Raw genomic sequence first — 19,398 nt, 5'->3', positions numbered from 1 at the left:
GCTTCATAGTATTGGGTTGACTATACCCATTACATATTAGAATGAGTAACTACAGCCTCACAAAAACCTCCACTGTTAATAATGAAACACAATTTTGACCCTTTACGGACAAGAATCAAATTGTAGGCCAGATCCGACCAGTCCCTTCATTTTAGTATGTGGTTTACTAAACCAAATAAAGTGTATGTATGTCAAGCTTTTTGCTCAATGTTTCTGTTCTTTATTGAGACAGAAAATAGACAGAAATAGCACTAACTATTTATTATATACAAATATTAATTCCCCCTCAAAATCCTCATTTGACTAATTGAACAATAGCATCCCTGCTATTCATGAGGAATAGGGACCGGATCCAATCTTGGATAGGAAGAATCTGTGTATAATTAACGGCTATTAAAATGCATAACAAATGTAGATTTATTTTTAAAGCCCCAATTTCTTCAAAAAAAAAAGTGGTTGCTGTTATGTGATTTCCCCCCTTCCCTCCTGTATGTGCACGTATTTCAGTCACCGTTGTTGTCTCCTTTTCGTGCATCACAAAGATTTTTTCGGCACGTCGTTTTTGGCGGCACATCAAGCTTCTCCATTCGTTCAGCAAAGCCACCCAACCAGCATGTTGGGTTTCCCCGCTGGTAGCTCGTGATACTAGCATAACCAGCTGGTCACCAAGTCCTGGAAGGCCCCCAGCAACATGCTGGCCCTGCTGCGTGGTTGTGGCTCAGTTCATACAGCAGGTTGTCCAGTGAACAGAGGTTCAGCTATTCGAATTTTGCCTGCACAATACAGGCCTGGTCATGTGAAATCAGCTCCATCTAGTGATTATTAGTAGTACCACAGATTTAAGAACATTAGGGCTCGTAGGTTAGGTTACAAGGTTATTCACGTTAAGAATGTTAAAAGAATAATATCCGTCTGCACAATTAACAAATAATCGTAGTACAGTACACACATAGTAAAACCATAATAGTAAGGGTAATACAATACAGCCAAAACATCAAAGTGTCAAATTAACATTTAAATGTCAAATAACAACTGTTTAATAGGTTGACGAGGCAACTGCTAGTCCATGGAAAAATAAAAATGTGGTGATTAACCATAGAATTAAGCACATCAAGACTCCATTGGTGACATATGTGGTGGCTCAGTAGGCCACTTGTGATTTCACATAATGTTCAATAAGTGACAAGTGCAAGTAAATCTTACTAAAATAATACGACTTTTAATTAGCATTATGTTTGGGTAAGTTCACCAGAAAACGATTGCTCAATTTACCACCTAAAATGTTTTACTAATAAAGATGATTACTGTATTTTTACAGAAGTAATCTGGCAACCCAGCTGTCAGATGTGTAAATGTGTCAGACAGTGTAAATACTGTAAATTGGATGGATGGATGGATGGATGCATGGACGGACGGCTGGATGGATGTCCTGCGTGAGATCGGTGATGTCACTCAAAGTCGCAGCCCAACAGCTCTACCCGCAGTGTGATAGAACCTGTCCACGTTCTGGGGATGATTCGGATGAAGCGAGAGAATATGGGAGGGTAGATGAAATTCTTGACATGTTCATTGTTGTTTGTGTTCCCAAAGAAGATCTGGATTTGGACAAAACAGTGTTGAAGAGATGGGTTAGAATCCAATGGAGAGTGTTCATCCACCACCACTGAAGTACCTTAGCTGGTCCGTCGTCATCCTCGGTGTAGTCGTGCCAGTGGATTCCATTGTCACTGTACCTTAGAGTGTACGAGGTGACATACATCTCTTTCCCCAGAGACTTGGCTCCTTGAGTGACAATCCCTGTTATCTTCATAACCTCCGGCAGCTCCACCTGAAGCCACTGCTTCATGTCTCTGTTCTGCATGAACAAAAACAGAGCAGGTATCAATATTTGAGGTCCTTGAGATGACGAGAATTTTAGATGTCCCATACCTTTGCTTGCCATGCATTGACAGCTCCTTGTTTGTTCAGGCGAGCAAAAAAAGGACTCCAGTCTCCAAAGTACCAGTTGGAGTTCACAGAGCTTGCTGTGATGCGACGATCCTCGATCAGTCTGTTCTCCATCCCTAGGGGCACTGAGCAGCCTGACCAAATGGCAGTAGACCATAAAGACCTCATTCTGAAGTATCTAAAATCCGGGCATGTTTCAAAATCTTACCATCGAGCTCACAGCCGTAATACTCCATGCGCACTGTGGCCATGTTAAACCAACGCAGAGGGTGGAGCCGAATGAACCGTGCGATCACCGGTGGGGAAAAGGTGTTGGTTTTTGTCACATAGGCCTCGTGGTTTCCAGTAAACACCTAAGTGATACCAAAATGTTCAGAGACACTTTTCTCTCTTTGATGCACTGTGAGCATGACATCATGTCGAAGTATCAGTTATGGTAACGTTTCAAATCCTTCCAACCTTTATTGGGTATTTGCTATCTCCCTTGTAGAGGATCCATCCCCTGCGGTCATTGCTGTAGGATATGGAGTAATTGGTGACAAATTGGGATTTGAAGAGCTGCTTGGCTCCTTGTGTGGCCACCTGGCTGATCACCACGGGACGCTGAAAGTCCACCTATACTCCAGAAAAGGATGGGCAAGTATCAGATGGTATCTACAGTTGGGTGGATCGTATGCCTTTGGGTATACCTGAATAAAATCGTTGCTCTGGTCTGTGCTCCATGCGTTGTATTTGCCTTTATTGTTCAATCTGGCAAGATGTGGCTCCCAGTATCCTTTCAAGTTGGAGATAGTATGTGAGATCCTGTTTTACTTTGTACTTCTGACTGCTGTCGATCGGTTGTGCTACGACTACCTCGAGTGTTGTTGGCTGTGATCTGCTCATCTTTCACACTGCCTGATTCCAAGCCCAAGGGGTGGAAGCAGTCTTAGAGAACACATGCAAGAACCACATCACAATCTAGTAATAGCATTCAATGTACTAGAGGCAGGTTGGTTTTATTGATCATACCATTATCGAGGACTAAGAAGAGTGTCTGCATCCCTCTCTGCTGGTTGTAGCCAATTTCTGTCTCCAGCTGCCAAAGGCCAGGCTTGGATGCATTCATCTCCAGGGTAGCAAAACTTCCTGAACATAGCAGTTAGCATTCAACTTGTATGAAGCCATTAAGTTCCGCTAGAAAGATGTTTGTTTACCAGGAAGCAGCGGATAAACTGCGTGTCTGTTGCTGGTAGTCGTCGTATGGAGGAATGTCTGTCCGTGGAAGTAGATGCTCTGGAAGTCTTTGGGAGAGCCCATGTTGATCAGGTGCCACCGGATGAGCTGGTTGGTATACATCCTCAGGCCCTTAAGGCTATATATGATACCATTGATGGCTGTAGAAACATCATACATAGGCATTTCATCAATATTCCCATTGAATTTACATCAATCTGAGTATTGACTTGTTAGACCCGATGATCATATCGCGGGATTTTTGATTACAATGGAACTTGAAGCTCTCTGTGAGGATAGGGTCCATAACTCTTCTTCGTCTTTTACGCAGCATCATTTCAAGGTTCTCCTCATAGTACCAGCTCTGCGACTCATCAAAAGTCATGAAGAGCAACGCAAACTCCCTCGTGTTTGTCACATTATTTAAAGTGCCCTCTGGACACACCAGCAAAGGTCCAATCAAACCAGAATGTATGTCCTTTTCCTAAAAAGAAATACAAGTTAAAAACATCCTCATGCTCGTATCTAACTATCTATCCATCCATCCACCCATCCATCCAGCCAAATCCATCCATCCATCCATCCATCCATCCATCCATCCATCCATCCATCCATCCATCCATCCATCCATCCATCCATCCATCCACACTGAAGTACTCACGGGATTAACGCCGGAATGATAGGTCCAAGTTTGACAGTGTGGCTCATCGGGATTATGGGCATGCTTTCTGGGGACCTTCCAAATGTATGTGTTTTTACCATTGGGTGGAACTTCATTATCATATCTGTACTCGGGCGTGGAGCCATCTTCATAGGACAGACCTTCTGTCCACTTTGTATAGGCAACCCCTTTCGGGTGTAAGGAGAACGGACGACTGGCTTTGTTTTTGAATACCACCTACCGATAGAATTGTCGTATATTAGACAATAAACAGCTTGAAAGGACACAACATCACAACAACAGCCTTTATCTTACCATGATGCTTTGTCCATACTCAGCCTTGATGACGGGCCCCAGGATACCAAGATGCTCTTCCTTTTCACCTCGGATTTCAGGAGTTCTGAACAATCCATCTGTGTAACCTCGGAATACTACTTTCTTGAACTTTGTGTTTCGGCTGTTTTGGAGGGATTTTTCCTGCCTTCTGTTGGAATAGATTTAGATCATTTGACACTTTCATCAAAGGTTTGCTACAAGCGCTGAGCCTACCTCTGTCCAATGCCAGCATAGTCCCACTCAACCTCCTCTGCAGCAATGAAGTACATCTTGACATTCGGCCCTGAGTGTTTTAAGTAATATTTAGCGGTCTCCTCCAAGTTGAAGTTCTTAATGTCTTGATGACCGCTGTAGGGGTCTTTGTAGTTTACATACTCATATTCGTCTGCGTTCAAATCCTGCTTGTTGGAAGATAAAGGGTCAGGCCCATCTCCTGGAACATAAAACTCATAGTCGCTGAAATCTGGCCGGGGCACACCGATTACCACGGGCAAGTTAATGAGCTCCTCCTCATCTAAGATGACTTGTGTTGAAGCGGGACGTGACCCCCTTGGGGTGATGGCAGGGTTGAATCCACGAGGAGAGAGGGGTAAACCGCTTGTGACGTCGGGCTTGTATACTTTTCTTTTTCGCGTTTTCATACCTTGGCCCTTCTGTGGCCGTTGGTGGACATTGACCCTCTTTAACTTGGGTTTCTTTTTGGGGGTGATGTATTTCACCAAATGGTCTGGAATATCCATTGATACCTTTTTGTGAGTTCCGTCATAAGTCCAGTTGTGACTATCTGTCTTCACTGAGGTGGTTTTAATCACTTCCGTGTGGTTTTGTTTGAGGTATATAAACACTTCCTCACTGCTTGCTGAACCATTGAAATCATCTGATCTTGTAGCATTAATGGGATGTGAGACACTTGAGGTCTGACTTTTATTCAAGAGAGATGTACAGTTTGACTCAAGGGCATTAGTTGCATTAGCTCCGTGGACAGTATCAACTCCAGTCCTGTTCTGGTTACCTAAGGTTGTAATGTTGCCCGGGCCAGAATAGGGTTTTCCTTTGGATTTTTCCTCCAGGCAGATAGCGGTCAGATTGTCACTGGTTAAGGTTTGATTCAATTCTTCAGCTTCTAATGCTGACCTTGCAAATGTTGTCTCAGTCTGATTGGTCGCTTTGTTTGATATGTTCCCAAACTTAAACGAAGCTGTTGTATTAGAAAGTATGGCTTTATCTGTCCTGGAAATGCTTTGATTATCAAGACTTGAAGCTGACCCAGAACCACTGCTCTTTGGGCCTTTGTCTTGTGTCATGCTAGCGTATATTGAATTTTTTGTCCGGATTGTTAATTTTCCATCTGGCACATCAACCGCATCGTAGTCAAGGAATGACAAGTCAATCTTCTCCACACTATCCACTGAAGCTTGATTCTTCAATGACCTGAGACCTAACTCACTGGCAAGCATCTCTGTATAGTCATCAATCGCCGTTGCGCCTGGGGCAGGCTCTTTTGGCTTCTGCAATTTCTCTTCTTCCTTTTTTTTGAGTTCATTCCTAGTCGCGGGGTTCCACACATCAAATTCCATCTTTCCTGGCTCGTCATAGTCATTGTACTCATAGTGGCGGTCGCGGAAGCACTCGACATCCTGGAACTTTAAGCGCATTCCTTTGGTTGTCTCGTGGGAATTCAGCGACACCAGAAGCCAAACACCTGGTAGAAAAAAGATAGGGAACAGATTCAATCTAAATGTCTGTATGAAATTATAGTTATTGATAACCGACCAATGTTTATCATCCCCATTGTAATGGTCTCGCCAGTCATGGGGTAGAGGCTGAGGATGTCTTCCTTGCGTCTGTGTAGTTCAAATGAGTGGCCGTAGACGGTCGCTGTCTGAATATAGTCTTGTGCGCCAATGCTGGACACATGCCACGTTGCCACTTCACCGTTGCAGAAGCCCAAGAGTGGCCCACTCTCGTACACATACCCATTGATAGCTGTTGGAACATGAACGTCAATCAACTAACAGTAATATCTTGTAAGTTTACAGCTTGACGTACTGTGCATGACGTTGGAATTGTAAAAGTTGGGGTCTCCCTTGTTGACTCGGGATCGATCACAGAAATGCCGAATGTTGTCATCCAGGTACCAGCTTTTGTTCTCATCAAACACAGCAAATGCAGCCTGTTGCTCCTTGTCTGATTTGACCTGTTAGACACCAATCAATCGTCAGCAGTTTCAATTTGCAAAGTCTTACAATTGTAGTGAATCAAGCAGTACAGTCCTGTTGGGTTTGGAAGGATGGTTTGGAATGGTACATTCTAATCTGGGTTTGCTCTTTGCATTCAAGCAGCGTAGAGCCAAGGAGTTGAATCCAAATGGAACCACCTGGAAATGGACCTTACCATTTTGTTAGAAGTACCCAAAGAAACCAATGCACACATTGGGAGAACATGTCAACACTACTCAGAGACTTCATTAGATGTTTGTTGTTGACGCTGGTATCAACTCAGAGATGATTTTCAAAATCTGAGTGGCTTCATCGGAACACTGCAATTTAGCTCCACTGTACAACTGGGGCAAATAATGTACTGCCCGAAATTCGGAAAAAGGTGTTCAATTCAGCCTCTGCTCCTCAGGTTAATGCAAAGAACACATTTTTGATGAACAGTGAAAAACTTGGCCTGGACTTGGAATTTTACCTGCACATTCCTGACATTAAGCGACTGGCTCTTGCAGATGAGGAGAGGTCCAATCAGACCTGAGGCTATGTCACGTGGCGTGTTCACGGCACTGTGGTACATCCGTGTCAGACACCTGGAATCTTCTTTCAAAGGTCCATCCTCCTCGGCCACCTTCCAAATGTATGTATGTGTTTCGCCAGGCTGGACTGCATGCGTCTTGTGGCCTGGTAAACATGGACATGTAGCACTTAATTGTTTGTATGACAGTTCTTTCAGAAATGTTTGACTTTGCTGGAAAACACGGTACCTCCTTCCGGGTAGTTCATGCCTTCCTCTGACTTTGCGATCGTCAGCCCGTGTGGATAGATACTGTACGGCCTGGAAGCCATGTTCTTGAATACAATCTGTTCAAGGGGAATTTTGGTGAACCGTAAGTTGAATTGATATTAACTTCCTGCTGGAATGTGGGTTTACCTTGATGACATCTCTGACTTGCGCTCTTATTACTGGACCCAAGATGCCAAGCTCACTTTTTCTCTGCTTATTCTCGATTCGTTCTGTGAAGGACTCATTGTACAGCGTGTACACGACTTTCTTGTACTTCCTGCCAATGCGGGTTGAGGACTGCTGCAGGTACTGGGACTTGTAGCTCCTACATAAAAAAAAAATGAGGAGACATATTTAGAAGTAAAGGTTACTTCATATTAACAGTGGAACTTCCAATACAGCATAATACAGCGTATTGTTTTTTAACATTTGCCATACTCATAAATATGTAAAACACAATAGAAAGTTTACCAAAAAATTATTTGATGCTCACTAATATCTTGCGGATTTTCACTTGTGTCTTACTGAATTTACCGTTTACTGAATCGGTCAAGCACGTATAATGATTTATGAATGCTGATGTCTTACTCGTCAATATGTATGGGCATATTTGGTGCGTAGTCCCAGATGACCTCTTCGGCAGCGATGTAGTATATCCACTCCCTGCTTTCGCGTCTTTGCTCAAGGGTCATCCTCCGCCGTGGTGCTTGGATGCCCTCACACGTTCTCACATCCAAGAAGGCGTGCATGCCCACTGCAATGCGTTTATTTGTCAAGCCAACGTTAGCTAAAAAATATTGATGCTAATGTGTGTTAACCTTCAATGTGCTTGAGAACATGCGAGGATAACATCCAACGGCCTATGTGCACAGGCACCATGCTGGCGGTGGTAGAGGAAGCGCTGATGAGGCCCAGGGACGACACCTTGTGGCGCATGTGCTGCAGCACCTGCCCGGTGATGTGCACCGAGAACAGCTCTGGCTGGAAGCTCATGGCCAGCAGGTAAAGGCTCACAGAGGAATACGCGCAAACGCTCAAACCTGCAAACAGTTTGATGCTGATTTACACAATACTGTACTGAAATGTATCTACAAAGCCAAAATGATTTCGAGTCAAATTCGAGAAATGTGCCTCAAAACAAATCAGGGACTCTTGCAGAGTAAGCATTTAAAGCAGTGGTGTCCAAAGTACTGCCAGGAGAACATCGATCTGGTTTTCAATTGGCCTGCTTCATATTCAAATAATAAAATAAAAAAATAAATTGGAATGAGGTTCATAAACTAAATGTATGAATGGATTTCACACTAATCCAAATTCTAGATATTTTTTTAAAGATTAATGTATAACTGTCATTTGAGTCAGTATGAAACAGCTGTAACTATTTTCATGTTGTTTTTTTTAATACACACAGCTAATAAAAAAGCTGTCCAAGTTAATTAAATTCAAACAACCAACAAATCCTGTTTTGTCCCCAAATAATTTGGATTGTGTTGAATTTTACTTCCTCACTAGATCATCTGCACTTGTCAGGTTTGAATATCATAAGTGAAATCCTCCCATTCTTCCCAGTTATGATTACCTCCACCAAGGAAATTCCTCTTTACAGTTATTGGTGTGAGCTTGTTCTTAGCAGTACAGCATCTTATTTCTCGTGAGATTAGAACTAGTATGTCTTACCAGGGAGTGCTCCCTTGGTATAGCCATTAATGGTGTAGTGGACATGGTCTAAGGAGTGGTCCTTTGGCTTATAGATGCTTTCTCGCTCATCAAAGACCCCAAAGAGTAGGACCAGCTCTTGTTTGACGCCAGCCTGCATCTCGGACTCGTTAAAGCTGCCTGCAACGACAAAGTTATCCATAAGGTATTTGCACTCCAAAAATCAAATGTTCCCACAATCTCACCATTCTTGCAGATGAGCAATGCGCCAATGAGGCCGGAGTTGAAGTCCTCCACCAAATTGATGTGGGAGATGTATGAATAGGTGAGGCAGGTTGGGTCATCGGGCTTGGGCGAAACGTCGGGTGTCACCTCCCAGTAGTATACATGCTCGCTGCCCGGTTTCACCACATCATCCTCCTTTTCTTTCTGAGATGTGTTGTCAAAGTACTGCGCTCCTGCAACAACATCACATCACACCAATCAGTTTCAAAGAGTATTGAGGGGAGTGTTCAGTATTCACTTTCAACTCTATATTTAATTAAATACATTACAAAGACAAGATATTTAATGTTAATTCTAATTAATGGATTTTTCTGGTCAAATAACCCACATATATTAATAATAATTTTATTTACTTAATCAGTCCCTCATTTATTCATTTGTTTATTTCTTCATTTATTTACTATTTATTTACTATTTATTTATTTATTTATTTATTTATTCATTTATTCATTCATTTGGTTTTGTTATTTATGTTTTGAGTATATTAAATAGGTAGCTAAGGTCAAATCGGTGCATGTTTGATACAGCGTTACAATAACAGTATCAGAAGAACTCAAATGATATTGAATTATATCTTCCCAAGATGCTGTTTGCTTGTTTTAGCTCCCTCCTCGCGGCAAAATTTTAGACAAATTTTCTGTCTGGCTTCATGTCTCATTAATTTCCTCCCTAGTGGTAGTTAGCTAAGGCTCCTCATGTTGGACTTCAGTACTGCCTCATCTAAACATCTGCCTGCGCGGGTTAATATTTTAAAACAAGACAAACAACTTTGTTTGTTGTGCTGTTCAACTTTGTGTGCTTTTTGGAACGACGACTTGCATCATGATCAGCACACACACAAACCCAAGCATGCACATGCGCATGTCATAGTGGTCCACCACAATCTGGTTCAACAGGAACTCACCCTCAGAGTTCTTCCCGTAAGCAATGCCGTGTGGGTGGAGGCTGTGCGGTTGTGACGCCAGGTTTCGGAAAGTGACCACGAGGATTTCGTTCTGCTCGGCCCTCAGCGTGGGTCCGAGCAAACCTTCGGGCATGGAAAAATATACATAAAATATACATAAGGATTCATCCCAACCCATTCATGGTTTTCCTGCAGAATAATTGCTTACTCAGTTGACAGCATTGTTTCCTATCAGGGCCCTGAAGGGCCACACAAATTCAAATACTTGAAAATATTCTTAAAAATACAGGATGCAACAATCTAACTTATTTATTATAATATATCGTTAATATACTAATACTTTCAATCATGTTCAAATGTCAATGCTACAACCCTTTGGTCTACTCAACTTTATGTATAGAGCAACAACCCCAGCAACATAAAAACCAACTGTTAAAATAAATGACATTAAAACAGTAAACACAAAAACAATGTAGAGCTTCAAGCTGAGTTGAAAGAATCGAGCCGGGCAGTACAAAGCTATTTGAAGCATGTGGGAGGGGTAAAACCATAATAATAATAATAATAACAATGAAGTAGTTGCTTAGTAAATATTGCAGTTTTCTACTGTTTGCAGCACATATTTACCTCCCACATAATAATTTTCATCCAAAATGACATGACGCACGTACATTTTCATATGTGTTACCTAATGAGGGATCATGAACCTTTGGCTTTGTGAAGTCTTTCTCAAACTCCCGGAAAACCACTTTCTTGTATGTGGGACTGAATCTGAAGAATAGTACATAACAAAGCAAAAAACAACTTCAGTGGGAAAAAGCCATGCTGTCCGCACGTGTTGTATCAATAAAAGATATGCAATCAGCGACAGCAATGATATATAAGCAGGACAGACTGTATTGTTTTAATCACTTACAAGATTCTATACCAGACTACACAAAAGTTGATGATGAGTAAATCAATTCAATTTATACTGTATTAAGACAGACAATTACAAATACAATGGAGTCACACACATACTATTTAGTAATGGACTAGAATACTCTGTAGATTCCAATCGCTCAAAAATCAAGCAGAACCATCATTATGAAGGAAATCCCATGAGACATCACTCAGCATCTAAAGTACACTAATCATGGCAGAGGATTTCTTTAAACACATTAACAATTATTTCAACTAATTTTACATGACTCCCAATTTTTATATATTTCATTTGTCAATTTGTCAAAATGCATTGATGTGTGTTTTTGCTCTCTGCTTGCATTTTTAAAATATATTTTTTTAAATAAAAGATGAAAGGTCACATAAGTTCAAGTGCTGAACCCGGTGAAGTCTTTTAACAAGTGTGTTTCATTTTTATTTGGCTTTTTGTTGTGATGTTACCACAGGAGGGTAACAATAACGTCAAAGTGACGTGTGATGACAACCATAGAACAGGAGCTTTCAAAATAGGTTCTTGCGAAACGACACTAGGTGAATCATCTCTGGCTAATGGTGAGTAGTTTTATTTGATTACCATTATATTTCTTTTACAGCGGTTAACTTTCTATTAGATTTATGACAATTAGTATTTAAAGCTATTTGCTGAGTAAAGTTATTATAACAGGAACAATTGGAGAGTATTAGTTTTTGATGCAAAAAATTGCCAACCAACATTTACGGAACACGTGTGTCCTCCAATTTGGATGCCGCATTGCAATAATTAACTATGTCATAGTGAATTAGGAACAGTTATTAGCACACCTACCTGTGCGTGTCATTGCCATTGTAATTCCAGTCTATCTCCACAGCAGCTATGTAGTAGTGCCTTCTCCTGGTTTGGTCCTGCTGGTTGGCTCCCACTTGGACAGAGCAGGAGGCGAGTAGACCCAGCAGGAGGACGGGAAAGAGACCTGGATCTCCAGTCCAGATACAAAGCCTCATATCTGAGTGTGATCCTCCCAATAGTGAGTCCACTCTGTTGTAAAACTATTCAAGCAGTGAGGGTGAGTGTGTGCACGAGTGAGAGTGTGTGACACAAGAGTCCACCAGGATCTTTATCTCTCCCTGATGCATACACACAGCAGGGCAATGAACTATGTATATTTATTCTCTCCTCTAATTGAAGCCTTGTGTGCACTCCAGTGACACATACAATGGTTTTACTACATGTAACCCTCGACGATATACCTACATTTATTTATTGTAGTTAAAGAAGAAAAAAGACATTTGAATGAATAAGGAAAACTAGCCTTATTTACTGTCCTGTACATTTCAAATTATTCTTTTGGCACACTCTTTTGGCAGCAGCATTATTGTGTGAAGGCTGTGGCCTTCACACATGTTATTCTAGACCATTCACTTCATTATTGTGTGAATTGTTATTCTCATGGTTATCTGTGATTGTCTGGCAACCAGTTCAGGGTGTACCCCGCCTACTGCCCGATGACGGCTGGGATAGGCTCCAGCACGCCCACGACCTTGTAGGATACGGATGGATGGATGGATGGATGGATGGATGGATGGATGGATGGATGGATGGATGGATGGATGGATGGATGGATGGATGGATGGATGGATGGATGGATGGATGGATGGATGGATGGATGGATGGATGGATGGATGGATGGATGGATGGATGGATGGATGGATGGATGGATGGATGGATGGATGGATGGATGGATGGATGGATGGATGGATGGATGGATGGATTATTATTCTTATATTTTATTCCTCACAATTTTTTGGTATTCTACAACTTCTACATTCGTCGACCGATTCTTACCAATTCCAACCTACCGATTATCACCAACTCCAACATATTCCAAAAATTCATCCATGTGCACTTCTATTTGTTAAATTGCAAACATTTGTGGTTTTCCCAAAATACAAACGTTTCTATTGATAAGAGATCTAACCTGAGTACATCTTTTGGATTTAAATAATTATCATTGATTAATACAATACAGTTCAATATTGCAGTTACTATTATATATTGTATTATTATATATTATATTATATTATATTTATTATATGTGTTTTTGTGCATTACCATATGTATGACGAGTAAAAAGAAAACTTTTGTGCGTGACTTTTAATTTAATTGGTTGTCGTGTAGTTTGTCTATATGGGCTTGCCGTAGCGTAACGTCATGTAGTGTTGCAAGCTCTCCGAGCCGATCTGACTACTCGAGATATGGTGCCTACACTGTCCTAAATTACAGCGAAACAGGTTTGTTTAGCTTAAAATATTGTTGTTGTTCACTTAGTCATCACATTCCATCTTTTTAGTAATCTATGCATTGAAAGCATTTCATTCCGGTGCTTGAATGCCAAGCAGCCTTAGCGACTTGTTTATGTTTCTCCTGCAGAATTGCCATATTTTTACACTTTTTAACAACAACGAGGTTTCTATATTTTGCAGGCTACTTACCTTACATCGAATTGATAGTAATGAGTCTGGTAACTTTTTAATCACAAGATGAAAACAATCATGTATTTATTTTTTCTTTCACAGCCATCAATGCTTTTGCTATACCACCGTTTAAAATGTATGTGAACTACTATCAATCTTTTGTCCGCTTTCTGGTTGATGGGATAAATCGGCAGCTTTTAAAATAAGGCACTCCAGCTCTATTTTCAGAAATGCAAAAATGGAGCATGCAAAGAAAAGAAAAACAACAAAGTCCAGGCCTGATAATGTGGGGTTGCTTTGCTCCATCTGACACAAGGTGTCATGCATGAGTCTGCAGAGTTTAATGAGCTCTCAAGGTTGTCATTCAAGAAAGACTCTGCTGCCAGTTAAAAAAAAAACATTCATACAAAAGTCAAAACACCAGGTCCACTGTTTTTGGAAAGAAAAAAAAAAAAAAAGAAATGTTTGTGATGTTCCTTGAAAATTTTGAAGCTGGGGAAGCAGTGTTATGTTGTGGCAATGTTATGGCAATACCGAACTTTTACAGTTATGAAGACACTACCACATCACTAATGTTAAAATAAAATGTGATTTTGTGTGCATAATTTTATTGTCCCGCAGGTTTACACCGGCATGGCGTGTTGCCGTTCCTGCCCACGCCTGTGCACGCGCTCATCGGCCTACACCCTGGCCCTGGGCTTAAGTTTTATCACACTCGGCACAAGTCGCATCCTGCTGCTTAAATTTGCTGCTAATGCAGGTGATGAGAACGTTCAATTACATGTTCTTGAATCATCGCAAAGGCTGTCTTAATTGTTGTTTGTGGTCTATGGGCAGACAACACATATGACTTCCTCCCAGCGTCTGTCAACATGCTGGCCGAGATGCTCAAGCTGCTCTTCTGCCTCATGATGTCCATCAGGGTGTTCATTCGAGGTAAAGTATTTGCGTTTGTTCTTGAGGTTATTTCCCCCCCTTAAAGCTAATAAACATTTTCAATCTTGACTCCGGTCTCAGAGGGGCGCTCCTGTCGAGATCTGCGCTGTTCTTCTGCCTCTTCACTCATCAGCTATTTGAAATGGGCCGTCCCCGCGTTCCTCTACTTTCTCGACAACCTCATCATTTTCTACGTGATGACCTACCTGCAGCCTGTAAGTTCCTCCCTTGTGTGGATCGGTTGCCACTAGTGACAACACAAACATGCAATCCCGAAAAGTGGCCATTTGAAAAGCTTCACTGTATGTCGCTTTTCGAAATTATATCCTGATTGATGTTGTTGTCGTCCTCAGGCCATGGCAGTCTTGTTTTCCAACTTTGTTATTCTCACCACGGCTGTTCTCTTCAGACTTGTCCTCAAGTAAGTTACTCTTCCTGTAATATAAGGCCCTCCTTTTTTTACAATATCATATTGTCATCTTAGCATGGCTTTACCCATGTATGATTTTTAATTTCAAAAGGTAAAACATTCAACATTTATTCAGTGGCCTGAGTTAACAGTAATTCAGTACAGTAACAGTAAAAGTAACAGAAATAAACTGATATACTGTGCTGTAAAGATTTTTGATCAATCATTTTGTTAGTTATTTTTCGTTAAAAAAAAACTGCAACAACAATTCACACAAAGAATATGTAGTGCAAGAACAAAGTATAAAATTAATGACATATTATAAATGATTTATTTTAATATAACCTCTGGAATACTCTCCAATATTTCTCTCTGCCACCAGGAGACGCCTGTCGTGGGTGCAGTGGGCGGCATTGGTCATACTCTTCCTGTGCATCGTCTCTCTGACGACGGGGTCGGGCGGAAGCCAGAAGTCAGGCGGGTCTGTGGCGGGGATCCGCTTGCGGCCCCTGTCCACGCCTTCCAACTCCTGCTTGCTGTACACGCAGCTGATGGAACAGATGAAGAACAGCAGGTGGCGTAGTTGCATCATAGAAATAGTGCAAGTTCCACTCCCCTGGGCCTCTAATGCTGCTACCCAGAGAATCACTGATCTCATTAAGATTCAAAATAAAAGTCCTTTACTCTGTGTATGATCCCCCAGCGCCAATGCCTCGTGGGTGTCGATGCTCCCCGGGCAGGCCTGGCGGGACAACTTGGTGGGAAAGCTTCGCTCGCTGGGCGTGGGCCACATCCTGCTCCTGCTGCAGTGCTTCATCTCGGCCATGGCCAACATTTACAATGAGAAGATCCTAAAGGAAGGAGACCAGCTCACTGAGAGCATCTTCATTCAGAACAGTAAACTGTGAGCCTGTCGTCTGGACAACGGGACAAAAAGAAATTCGATTTCGTCTTGATTGATTGTGCTTTATATTGTGGCAGGTATGCCTTCGGCGTGGTGTTTAACGGTCTGACCCTGGTTACTGGACAAGAGTCTCGGGGCCTCACTGTCCACTGTGGCCTCTTTTATGGACACAACATGTACTCTCTCGCCCTGGTGGTCATCACTGGTCAGTAACATGCATATGACATACAAGCCATATTAGCCACACCCACACAATCTTAAGAGATCTAATGATTGAGTAATTTATTTACACAATAATAAATTTTTGATATTTGAGCAACTAAAACAAACAAACAACTTTCACAGTTTTAAAGAATGACATATTGTTAAGATCTTTATAGATAGAAAAGTGATATAGACTACCTAATTAAAGTAACCAGGGGTACTGGGAGCTCTTGTGTTACATAAGAACGTTACGTGCTAACATTTCATCATTTATTCCCAAGGTGATAAATTAATATTCTCAGTTATTTCATAAATATGTCAATGTGATTTAACGCCACAACTTGTTTATCCGGGGTGATAATAACCTGTGGCGCAGCCACTCCAAACTCACAACAGCCTCCGTATCAGCTCAAGTGTCTCATTAAAGCTCAGATGACTGATGAAAAGAAATATGGAATATTAAACCCCCACATACATTTTTGTAATGTGTTTTTAATAAGGGAAATAGTAATATTGTGGGGGTTTTTTTTCTCAAACATAGTAACGTGCATCATCATTAATTTCTTGTGGCTGCTTCTTGTTTTGGCAACTTGTGCAGTAATCAATTAGGTCAGTGTTTTTTTTTTTTTGCTGAAGATAAATATCATCTATATTATATTTTCTCTACATGTGCTGATGCACTGTTTGTTTTCAATTATTTATCGCTTAGAGCAGAGCTATTCAATTAGCGGCCCATGAGTCACATGCAGCCCAGAGTAAACCCCAAGAGGCCCAGCTATTGGTCTAGCTTACTTGAACGGAACTGCATTCAAGAGATGCTGAGGGTATCTCTGTTCACAAAGTTTCAAAATTTCAGAAATACCGTGAATGCAACACTCCCATAGCCTACCCACATTGTCAGATGGTGTTATTGTAAGTGTGGATAGCAGGCGTCGAAAACAAGATACTGGGGGGGTAAAAAAAAAAAAACATGTCTGTTTCATCATTGAAAATTGACAATGAAAACTGTTGATATTGGTTTGAAATTGTTCATTATGGCCAGTTAACTGGGCACCGTTAGCCTGTCTATGGCGTTTCGCATCGGTTGAACAAACTTTCCGAAAAGCAATGTGGTTGTTTTAATTTCACAATAATTCTCTTTGCTTTATCCTTAGTTTGACAACAAATTTCAACTCGGATGGCTTTGAAAAACAGCTGGAAGCCTCATTTTTGAAGAAATGTTGCATATCTGCCCTTTTGCGATCTTTGCAAATTTCTTGCTCGAAAGTCTAAGCAAAAATTGGTCTAAACGACGGCTAGAAAAAAAAAGCTTGTATTTCCAAGGCACCGCCGTCGTTTGATAGACCTAAAATCCTCGTCTGATACATTAAGTTAGTACCAGATGAAAAAAAAAAAGTAATATAATGTAACAAGGCTCAATGGGACAGAGGACAGCTCATGGCCTTCAAACTAAAATCTTCAACTTGACACTTCCTGTCCACCAGCGACCCTGGGCCTCTCCGTGGCCTTCATTTTGAAATTCCGGGACAACATGTTCCACGTGCTGACGAGCCAGCTCACCACCGTCCTGGTGACCGCCCTCTCGTTCTTCCTCTTCGACTTCCGGCCCTCTCTGGACTTTTTCCTGCAGGCTCCCGTGGTGCTGCTGGCCATCTTTATCTACAACGCCAGCCGACCACGGGACCTTGAGTACAGCCTGCAGCAGGAAAAGCTGCGGGTCATCAACGGGGAGGTGTTAAAGAGGTCCAGAGGGGTAAGGGCACACATGCATGCACATGCCAAGTTCCCTGCAGGAAGGTTAAGTGCAGGGATTGGCCATTTTGTCTCCACAGCCTTCTTTTGCTTTTAATGGAGGAACAACACACTTTTTTCTGGTTATGCATTTTTATATGAAATATGTATTTCTACCTAAATGTAGTGGATCTTCTTGTCATTGATACAAATTTTAACAGTTGAGTTATTTTTAATATATATGATGTTTTCTTAACATCTTAGTCAGTTTCAATTATTATTTTGCCCTGCCGAAGTGCAATTTTCGATCTACCCTTTTAGGTAGTTGTTTCTTTGTGACTCACCTTCACTGTTGTGTTTCAGGATGGTGAGGAGCTGGAGCTGCTGACCAAGGCCAACACAGAGAGCGACTCTGAAGAGTCGTCTTTGTAGTGCTTAGGAAAACACTGTTTGCAGTGTTCACGGAGGACGCACATTGTCCACACACATGCTGTCTGCAAAAGGTTTTGGGTTTTTTGGACCCTGGAGTGACGACTGTGACACTGTGTCTGGAACACACGAGAGACTGAGGTGTTTGTTTTTCCTGTGGTCAAACCTCAACACGCGCTTTCTTTTTGTGTACTGCTACTGTATTCTTTTTTCCCTTTGGAAATCACGTGGGTATTTTTTGCTGCTGGAGGAAGATTTGGATAATTTTCATTAGCAAGACAATTTATCAGGATGTGAGGTTGCACAATATATGTGGAGCTTGAAGAATTGTTTGGCTCATAAATTGGACTCTTTAAAAGCACAATGTCTGTATGGTACTTTTTTGTGTGGGTCACGTTTTGAGTATTTATAAAGTGCGATTTGTGCTCTGCAATAAACTAAAAATCATTCATTGGTTTTAGAATGTGGTAAAGAGGAACACAAATCCATGAAAAAATGGATCAAATAATCTGTTGGGATTTGTTTCCCCAAACTTCATTCAAATGCATGTGGAAACTCATCTTTAAATCGTGTTGCTCAAGCACAACTTTCCGGCACAATGTCAAGCCTACTACTGTAATTGAAATGCAAACTATATGCTCACTGGCTACAGCAATAGGCACAACTGCACAATCAATATCCAGAATAAGAACCAGATTTTAACGTGTTTCTCTTTTCAGTACTACCTGTACCTATTTTTAATTTTATTTTTCATTGTTCAAAGGGAAATTTAATACATGGTACTTTTGGTACTGTGAATAATTTATAGTGATTAAATGAATAATTGTAGTGTATATAGTATTGAAATGCACATTCATTGTTTATTTTTTGTGGTGTTGCCAATTTGAATAATTTACAGTTGACGGTGGGTTGACAATTAATTCCCCATTTTACTTTTTAATTTTTTTATTAATTATATTACAATATTGTAATGTTCTTTATTTCTTCTATCCATCCATCCATTATGCCTACAATGTAGTCAGCCTAACCACTACTCACCATGATGCCTGTTATTATTTTAATGTAGTATTTACTGTTGTATTGATATTATGATATATGTTCATAATCATGAACTAACACCATGTTAGTTTTGCTGGTAATTCTTGATCATGTATTAAATTGTGTATTATTATGATTACTTTTTTTTTTTATTCGGTTTACTGTAGTTGTAGTTCTAGTTTGGTGCGAAAAGATTATTTTACTTTGTTGAATTTTAAAGAAACTGTTATTTGTAATCTATCCAGCCATTTTTTATACTTTTTTCCTCATAAGGTGTTAGGACAAAAATAGGGTACACCTAGATTCCCATTCACACATTTGGGCAATTCAGAGTACTCAATTCGACAATC

General features: G+C 41.0%; 2 protein-coding genes across 4 annotated transcripts; one reads left to right on the top strand and one right to left on the bottom strand.

Moving 5' to 3' along the window:
* Positions 1-246: 246 nt before the first annotated feature.
* f5 (coagulation factor V) lies at positions 247-12,023 on the bottom strand. Of its 2 annotated transcripts, none has more exons than XM_088382746.1 (25): positions 11,752-12,023; positions 10,693-10,775; positions 10,005-10,127; positions 9,061-9,273; positions 8,837-8,995; positions 7,978-8,199; positions 7,748-7,913; positions 7,307-7,484; positions 7,140-7,236; positions 6,851-7,056; positions 6,209-6,356; positions 5,933-6,145; positions 4,373-5,861; positions 4,139-4,307; positions 3,824-4,060; positions 3,433-3,646; positions 3,144-3,323; positions 2,959-3,075; positions 2,800-2,874; positions 2,637-2,722; positions 2,407-2,562; positions 2,156-2,300; positions 1,930-2,081; positions 1,673-1,855; positions 247-1,595 (listed from the first exon to the last, which is right to left on the bottom strand). In XM_088382746.1, the coding sequence occupies exons 1-25, from the start codon at positions 11,925-11,927 to the stop codon at positions 1,449-1,451; spliced, it is 5,334 nt and encodes a 1,777-aa protein (XP_088238872.1). In that variant the 5' UTR covers positions 11,928-12,023; the 3' UTR covers positions 247-1,448. The 2 variants fall into 2 exon arrangements, with proteins under 2 accessions (XP_088238872.1, XP_088238873.1); XM_088382747.1 differs by having other exon boundaries at positions 2,803-2,874; positions 11,752-12,022.
* On the top strand, positions 11,777-19,187 carry slc35a5 (solute carrier family 35 member A5). Of its 2 annotated transcripts, none has more exons than XM_088382749.1 (10): positions 11,777-11,950; positions 14,019-14,157; positions 14,235-14,333; positions 14,415-14,548; positions 14,687-14,754; positions 15,125-15,316; positions 15,446-15,646; positions 15,724-15,851; positions 17,335-17,603; positions 17,945-19,187. In XM_088382749.1, the coding sequence occupies exons 2-10, from the start codon at positions 14,031-14,033 to the stop codon at positions 18,011-18,013; spliced, it is 1,287 nt and encodes a 428-aa protein (XP_088238875.1). In that variant the 5' UTR covers positions 11,777-11,950; positions 14,019-14,030; the 3' UTR covers positions 18,014-19,187. The 2 variants fall into 2 exon arrangements, with proteins under 2 accessions (XP_088238875.1, XP_088238874.1); XM_088382748.1 differs by lacking the exon at positions 11,777-11,950 and adding an exon at positions 13,122-13,214.
* The last annotated feature ends 211 nt before the right edge of the window (positions 19,188-19,398 follow it).

Source organism: Syngnathus floridae, chromosome 8, assembly GCF_059516105.1.
Source record: "Syngnathus floridae isolate MCC-2025c chromosome 8, RoL_Sflo_1.0, whole genome shotgun sequence".
Classification (NCBI taxonomy): domain Eukaryota; kingdom Metazoa; phylum Chordata; class Actinopteri; order Syngnathiformes; family Syngnathidae; genus Syngnathus; species Syngnathus floridae.
This window is presented reverse-complemented; position numbering and strand designations above follow the sequence as displayed.

What these genes read in the sequence shown, in the direction of transcription:
- f5 (XM_088382746.1), bottom strand. Translation starts at nt 11,927, where the DNA reads ATGAGGCTTTGTATCTGGACTGGAGATCCAGGTCTCTTTCCCGTCCTC. An exon ending in TTAATGTCAGGAATGTGCAG is followed by an intron (nt 6,357 to 6,850) that starts GTAAAATTCCAA and finishes GGTGTCTAACAG; the next exon opens with GTCAAATCAGACAAGGAGCA. An exon ending in AGCCAACAACACTCGAGGTA is followed by an intron (nt 2,723 to 2,799) that starts GTCGTAGCACAA and finishes CCAACTTGAAAG; the next exon opens with GATACTGGGAGCCACATCTT.
- slc35a5 (XM_088382749.1), top strand. Translation starts at nt 14,031, where the DNA reads ATGGCGTGTTGCCGTTCCTGCCCACGCCTGTGCACGCGCTCATCGGCC. An exon ending in CTCTTCAGACTTGTCCTCAA is followed by an intron (nt 14,755 to 15,124) that starts GTAAGTTACTCT and finishes CTCTGCCACCAG; the next exon opens with GAGACGCCTGTCGTGGGTGC. An exon ending in TTCATTCAGAACAGTAAACT is followed by an intron (nt 15,647 to 15,723) that starts GTGAGCCTGTCG and finishes ATATTGTGGCAG; the next exon opens with GTATGCCTTCGGCGTGGTGT.